The following is a 7,465-nucleotide window of genomic DNA, read 5'->3' on the forward strand; positions in this document are numbered from 1 at the left end:
TAGGATCCTCCTGCCTCAGCCTCCTGAGTGCTGGGATTACCAGCATGCACCACCATGCCCAGCCCTCTGCTGTCCTGAATAGGCTACCTAATGGACCACCCCTCCCATGATGACATGTTATAGAAGACCTGGGCTGCTGTTTGCCGTCACTGTCATATTGTCGTGAAGAAGCAGGTGGCCATGCTATGAACCCCCAATGGAAAGATGACGAGGCAGGACAGTGGGCAGCCTCGGAGCCAAAGGTGACCTCTGGCCAATGCCAAAAAGAAACTGAAGTTGCTAGCAAATCCCTGCAACCTGAGCAAACTTGTAAACAGATTCTTCCCAGCTGAGAACACAGCCCAGCCGATGCCTGGGTTATAGCCCATGAGCACCTACAACAGAACTTAACTAAGCATACCGATTCATGCCCAGATTCTTGGCCATGGAGACTAGGGGACAATAAATATGTTTTTTGGTTTGTTTTTTAAAATTTTGAGACAGGGTCTTGCTATGTAGTCCAGCCTGACCTTGGACTTGCTACACTGCCCAGGCTGGCCTCACATTTGGAATCCTCTTGCCTCAACCTCCCAAGTAGCTGGGATTATAGGCATGCACCACTGTGCCCAGCTGAGAGAGATGTGGGTTTTTTTGTTGGTGGTGGTTGTTTTTTCAGTACCGGGGATTGAATCTAGGGCTTTCACACTGAGCTATATTCCCAGCCGATTTTTTTCATTTTGACACAGGGTCTAAGTTGTTAAATTGCCTAGCTTGGGTTTGAACTTACAATCCTCCTGCCTCAGCCTCCTACAGTGCTGGGATTGCAGGTGCGTGCCACCACAGCTGGCTGAGATGTAGGCTCTAAATTAGTGCTTGTCCTAAATATGTGGTGCCTTTGGCTACACACTTAACTTCTCTGGCCCTCTTTCCTCATCTCTAAATACGACAGGGTTGGATCCACCTTGCATGTGGAGGGTGGAGATTTCCTCTCTCCACACACTGGTGGGTCCTAACCAGCTGTGCCTCCTGCAGCAAGTACTCGTCCAACTACTCTATGTTCCAAAGTTTGTATAACTCATCTACGTTACATACAAGCCGTGTATGCCCACGGGAACAAGTCTCCTACGGCGATGGAAAAAGTTTGAGATAAACTAAACCATTCTCTCTCTAAGGCGTCTTCCCAATCTAATAGTCTATAAATCAGTGCATCAAATCCCATCCAAGTGTCGCCCTTCAAATTATCCCCTCAGTCTTTGTTTTTTTTTTTTTTTTTTTGGTTTTGGTTTTTCTCCGGTACCAGGAACCGAACTCACGACCTTGCGCTTGCCAGGCAGGCGCTTTGCCGCTGAGCTAAATCCCCAGCCCCCCCCTCAGTCTTTGTTAACATGACTCTGAATAGGTTTGGGTCCTGGGTAAAAATCCTGGCTTCATAGAAGGTGGGCCCAGCCCCTGAGCCAAGATATACATCAATTTTGTTTTTTTGTGTGTTTTTTTTCCAGTACTGGGAATCGAACTCATGACCTTGCACTTGCCAGGCAGGCGCTGTGCCGCGGAGCTAAATCCCCAGCCCCTCTAACTCAATTCTGGATAAGCAGAGCTAGGGGTATAGCTAGGTGGTAGAGCACCTGCCTAACCTGCATGAGGCCTTCAATCCCTGCACTGCAAACAAGCAAGCAAGGGAGCAAGAAAACAAACACTTCCCAAAAAACAAAAACCTGGCCAACTAGATGTGAGAGAAGGAGGAAGCCTACTATCTTTCTCCTGGGACCAGGAGAAAGAATTTTCTTCCCTGATAAAAGGGAAGAGGTAGCCTAGGACAGTGGCACACACCTATAATCCCAGCAATCAGGAGGTTCAGGCTGAGGATTCCAAGTTCAACCGCAGCCTGGGAAACTTGGTGAGACCCTTAAAAATAAAAAAGGCCTAGGAGCCAGGCATGGTGGTACATGCTTGTAATCCTAGTATGCGGGAGGCTGAGGCAGGAGGATTGCCATGAGTTTGAGGCCAGTCTGGCCTACACAGTGAATTCAAAGCTAGCCTGGAATACAAAGTAAGACCCTGTCTCAAAAAACAAATAAACAAACAAACAAAGGCCTAGGGATATAGCTCAGAGGAAAGGGCCTAGATTCAACCCCCAGTACCACAAATAAATTATAAAGGGAAGAGGAGCAAAAAGAACCATCTCTCCCTCACTGGCCTGAATAGCGATGTGGATATGTGAAGATGAGATGCTTGGAGCGACAGCAGTCACTTTGCAGTCATGAGGGAGAGAACGAGAAAATGAGGCATAAAACCTAGTGTGCCGATATCATGGACTTGCCAACCTCCAGCCTCGTGTGAGGCAATGAGATATCCTTAATGCTCAAGGCTCCACAGACAGCTCCTATGACTTGCAGCTGAAAGTATCCCTGCCTGACTTTAGTGAGGAATGTGGAGACAAATATATCATTTTTTTTTTTTTTTTTGTCTTTTCAAGACAGGGTCTCCATATGCTGTTCAGGCAGACCTTGAGCTCACTTTGTAGCCCAGGCTGGTCTTGAACTTGCAACGATGCTCCTGCCTCAGCCTCCTGAGTGCTGGGATTACAGGCATGCGCCACCACACCCACCTGAGATAAATACACCATCATGTTTGCTTACTATTTAGCAGGGATGATGACCATGTAAATAATGAAGAAAATGCTTTAAGCATTATGGAATTCCACCTTGGCAGTCGCAAGCACAGCTGGAGTCACCAGATTGCACATCTGCATTCCCAGGCAGACTCCATGTAGGACACCTGCGCATACTGGATGGCACCTGGCAAGCTGGGCAGAATAAAGAGGGGCAGAAGAGCAGGCCAACCTGCTGGGCCACAGTGCCTCGGAGGTCCTGCAGCTGGTCCAGCATCTGGAAGATGTCGAACGCATGCGCTACCTGGATCCTCTGGAGAGCTCCTGCCTGAGGGGTGGGAAGACAAGCAGAGTCCTGGGATAAGAAGTTGGAGGAATAGGGGGCAGAGGAATTCCAAGGTTGAGAGTGGGAAGGGGCACGCGGAGCTAAGCATTCAGGCCAGGAAAGGCAAATGGATTTTGTCTAATGGAGCAGATCTTATAGTGGCAGCTGTCTGGGTTGAGATGGCTCAACGGTAAAATCCTCAGAACTGAGTGGGAAAGACAGATACGATTAGCTAGCGATGTATGCACCGTGAGCAAGAACTGAGCTGGAAACGCAGGTGCCGGGTGCACACCTGCAAGGTTAGGGGTACGCAGGGAGTGCGTAAGGTTTCCCGGAAGAACGGTGTGGGTGGCATCCAAGCGGGGAGGATGCTGTTCCCAGGGGAGGCTGGAGGCCTGCAGGAAGCATCAACAGAACCACAAGTTTCACAGCAAGAAACAGCTGTTCAGGTGGGCGTGGTGATGCACACCTGCAATCCCACAACTCGGGAGGCTGAGGCAGAAGGATCGTTGCAAGTTCGAGATCAGCCTGGGCTACAAAGTGAGCTCAAGGCCAGCCTGAACTGCATAGTGAGACCCTGTCTCGAAAAGACAAAAAAAAAAAAAAGAAACAACTGTTCACCAAACAACCCAAATTCCAGCAGTGTCAGGGACAACAAGGTCTTCTGGCATGAGACTCTCAAAGGAACCTGGCCAACCCAGCCCTTACCTGTTCCTCCTCATCCTGAGTTCTGCCCTGCAGCAGCTGGAGGAGGCGCGAGGCCGTCAGCCCCCCGTTGGAGTCAATGTACAGGACGTTCTGCTGCAGGCTGTGGGCCACGTGTGCAGCCACGCAAAGGCACACCTGAGGAGAGATGGGCCACCGGGACGGCCTGAGCCTGGGAGAGGGAGGGCCTAGCATCCGAGCTCCCCGACACATTCAGATATCAGAGGCCCAGGCCCAGCCCACTTCTCATCACCTGCCTGGTCTCTCTGGACCTCTGTCCCTGTGAGGAGGCTGCTGGAAGCACCTCCTGGGACCTCAGGATGCATCCCCACCTCCTCAGTCCTCCTCCCTGCGGGCCTCACATATACCTGGGTTTTGCCGCTGCCTGGGCCTCCCACAATCTCAGTCACTTCTCCAGTATAGAGCCCGGCATCGAGCAGTTTATCCAGGCTGATGGCAGAAAGAAAAAGAGAAGTCACGTTAGGGGGAAGAGAGAGGAGAGAGGCAAGACCTTCCTTCCAAGCACAGGCTGTGCCCAGAGACGCCCCAGACACCTGTACCGGGAGGTTCCACCCAGTTGGCTTCCTTTGGACATGCGCAGCCTTCACAGATTGCAGGTCTCCGCAACAGTTCACAGGCTCTCAGGACGCCCTGTACCTGGTGAGCAGCACTTGAGCACAATCACCCCAATTATGTCAGTTACGGGGACCGCAGGCTCCTGCCCGTCAGAGGATCCGGTTCCCGCTCCAGCCCTGTAGCTGCTTGGGATGAGTGTGCTCGCCTTGACCCTATTTAAAAGCGCTGTCTTGCCAGGGGTGGTGGTGCACGCCTGTAACTCCAGCTCTCGGGAGGCTAAGGCAGGAGGATCGTTGTGAGTTTGAGACCAGCCTGGGCTACAATGTGAGCTCAAGGCCAGCCTGAACTGCATAGTGAGACCCTGTCTCAGAAAGACCAAAAAAACCCCAAACAAACAAAAAACAAACCACCAGCTCGATGCCCCGTACTTCCTGAAAGTCTCATTCCAAGGAGGGGTATGGAGATGAACAGACACAGTTCTCGCCTGCGGGGAACAAATCTCCCTCGTCAACACAGCATTTTCCAAGGTGTGCCGCGTGCTCTACCCGCTGAAAAGATTCACACGGCACGTGAGCGCCAACGCCTCCAGGAAGGTCTTGTAGTAGCGAAACCTGCTCAATTTGGGTGCTAGGCCTTTCTCAAGCTTTTGACTCTGCCCCCCACTGAAGTTTTAAAGTTAGACGCACTGAATCTCCACGGCACACTGTTAGGAAGTCTAGAAACCTAGTGAGTCAGCTTTGGGTGTTCACACCCACATCCCGTCCGGCAGTATGGCTTATTCTTTTTCTTTCCTTTCCTTTCTTTTTTTTTTTAATGGTACTGGAGATTGAACCCAGGGCCTTCGTGATGAGTCACATCCCTAATCCTTTTTCATTTTTCGACAAGGGTCTCACTAAGTCACCAAGTAGCCCAATCTGGGTTCACAGTTGTGATCCTCCTGCCTTAGCCTCCCAGAGTGCTAGGATTAAAGGCATGTGCCACAACCCCTGGCTTCCTTGTCACATTTTTCTTTAACATGCCTGCTACTCTCACCTGCCCTCAGTCAGACTCACATGCCCCACGCCAGCACCACCAGATGTCTCCTTGGCCTCGTGCGCACGTCTGTCCCGCTGCCTCAACTCTGTCTTCGCAGTGACCTCCCTCCCATCCAAGGCAGGGAGGCAACATGGCAGACATGGCAGGGAGGTAGAGTTCAGTTCTCCGGTGCCTGGTCTGCCAGGACTAGCTGCAGGATCTTGGGCAAGTCATTTAACTAACCCAGGTCCCAATTTCTTCATCCGCAGAAAGATGACTTTAATGGCAACGTGCTCACTCACCAGGGCTTGTGAAGAGCCAGTGACACAATGTGCTGTGATGCTCATCTGTCCCTCCATGGTAAGACCCACCTCCTTCCTCGAGGGCTTCTTGTACCACATGGACCTGCACCTGCACCCTGCCGGCTCACCACTGACCGCTCCCTCTGTGTATGTTGGTTTTATCAGCTGCTTAAACCCAAAGACCAATTCGCTTCCCGTTAGCCACGCCCCTCTCACCACGGCCTCCCTGTGTGCTTACGGCCTCTTGATTCACCGGCTTTTGTCCTGCACCCGCTAGCTTCCCTGCTGGAGAGCAGGGCCCTGGCCTCACTCCTGTGTGTATCACCTGCACATGCCTGGTGCCCAGTAGGCACGCAGCGGAGCCTGCTGAACAAACCTCACACTGAGCACCCAGTAGGCATTCCGCCAGGGCCTGATGGATTACAAACTGGGACTCCAACCATCCAGAGCACGCCCCACGCTGTATGAACATTGCCAAGAGAACGTGTTATAGAAACGGCAAAGGCCAGACCGATCCAAAGACCTCTGCTGTGGCAGTTATTCATCAAACTGCACAAACACGCCAGGAGAGAGGTCAGGCTCACTTGGCCAGAAAAAGTCTGTTGTGTTCCAGCTCTTTCCTAACCCAAACACTATGGCATGATGTAAGGGCTCCTTTCAGCAAGACGGCCTGTTCCTTGCTACTGCCAAGTGTGGCAAAGCCCCGGTTCTGGATCAGACACCCTGGCCCCCTACACCACTCAGGCTAAACGCAAGAGGGGCTAACAGCTGTACCTCCTGGTGGCACGGAGAGCTTACTGCCTGCACCCTGTGAACGCGAGCCCTGCCCTGGGCTCCTTTGCCCCTCCTCAAGTGAAATGCAAGGTAGGGCCAGATAGGACTCTACTCTGCTGTGGTTCTCCACCAGGAGCAATTCTGGCTCCAGGAGGATATTTAGTCAGCTGAAGACATGTTTAAATGTCACACTGGGGGACAAGGGAGGTGCTGATGGCACCTCGAGGAAGAGGCTGGGGATGCTGCTAAACATTCCCCAGGCACGGCCGGCCACACCCCCAACACATGACTACCCACCCCAAAGCATCAATAGTGCCAAGGCCAAGAAACTCTATGGCTCTGTTCCAGGGTAAAAGAACTTCGAAGTCCTGACGCCGCTCCTCCCCATCTGCCCACGCTGCCCTCTCTGGCCCCAAGCCCAGGCACACATACAAACCTTGCGATGCCGGTGGACAGGATGGCAGTGGAGGTCTTGAGTTCCTCATAGAGGTCCGCGCCATTCAAGGGGAAAGCTGAGAACTGAGCCAGCAGCACCCGCCTCAGGGCAACCAGGGCCTGCCAGAGGGGAGACACTCAGGCTCCGCGGGGTCTTGCGGGGCAGCCCGGGGTCTCCTGCACCCCTCTGGCACCCGTCTGCTCCCGTGGCTTAGAGAGGAGCACCTGAAGACGCGCAGGTAGGGGCGTGCAGACCACGAGCTCACCTTGTAAGACAAGCCACACTTCTGGGCCACCTCCTCCAGGTCTGCTGCGGCCAGGTCCACCACTAAAAAGGAGACGCGTGGAGCTGACGGCCAGCGAGGGCGGCCTGGGCTTTCCACGCCGGCTTTTCCTCCCTGTGCAACAGTGCGTGCGCTCCACTCCGAGCAGGCGGCCGGAGAAACAGCCCGAGGACGCGGCTGGGCGCCTCCCGCCGCCGGGTCCGGCTCCCGCACTCCCGCCTCCCCGAGCCTCCCCGGGCGCCGGGGGCCTCCCGCGGGCGGGGTCACCTGTCCTGATCGCGCCGCCCCTCAGAAGCTGGACCATCTCCTCGGTGAGGCCCGGGCACAGCCCGGCCCTGAGCACGCCCATGCTTCCTGCGGGCCGGGGACAGCGCCCTCCGGACGCCCCTCCGCGCCCCTCTCTGGAGAGGGCCCCGAGCGTCGGCTGCGGGAGGAGGTGGCCGGAGAGGGTGGGGTGGCC

At 54.0% G+C, this 7,465-nt stretch overlaps 1 protein-coding gene across 3 annotated transcripts in view; it reads right to left on the bottom strand.

Annotated features, from left to right (window-relative positions):
- Positions 1-7,465, bottom strand: part of Rad51d (RAD51 paralog D) — a 15,325-nt gene extending 7,860 nt beyond the window's left edge. For 2 of the 3 annotated variants that reach the window (XM_005402867.2, XM_005402864.2), the window contains exons 1-6: positions 7,273-7,465; positions 6,988-7,049; positions 6,723-6,841; positions 3,989-4,070; positions 3,624-3,758; positions 2,823-2,918 (exon numbers count right to left, since the gene is read on the bottom strand). In XM_005402867.2, the coding sequence (XP_005402924.1) occupies positions 2,823-2,918; positions 3,624-3,758; positions 3,989-4,070; positions 6,723-6,841; positions 6,988-7,049; positions 7,273-7,354 (576 nt within the window). In that variant the 5' untranslated portion in view covers positions 7,355-7,465. The remainder of the gene's footprint in view (positions 1-2,822; positions 2,919-3,623; positions 3,759-3,988; positions 4,071-6,722; positions 6,842-6,987; positions 7,050-7,272) is intronic. The other variant, XM_013503403.1, reaches the window with a different exon arrangement.

Source organism: Chinchilla lanigera, unplaced genomic scaffold, assembly GCF_000276665.1.
Source record: "Chinchilla lanigera isolate Chin_1 unplaced genomic scaffold, ChiLan1.0 scaffold00080, whole genome shotgun sequence".
Taxonomy (NCBI): Eukaryota; Metazoa; Chordata; class Mammalia; order Rodentia; family Chinchillidae; genus Chinchilla; species Chinchilla lanigera.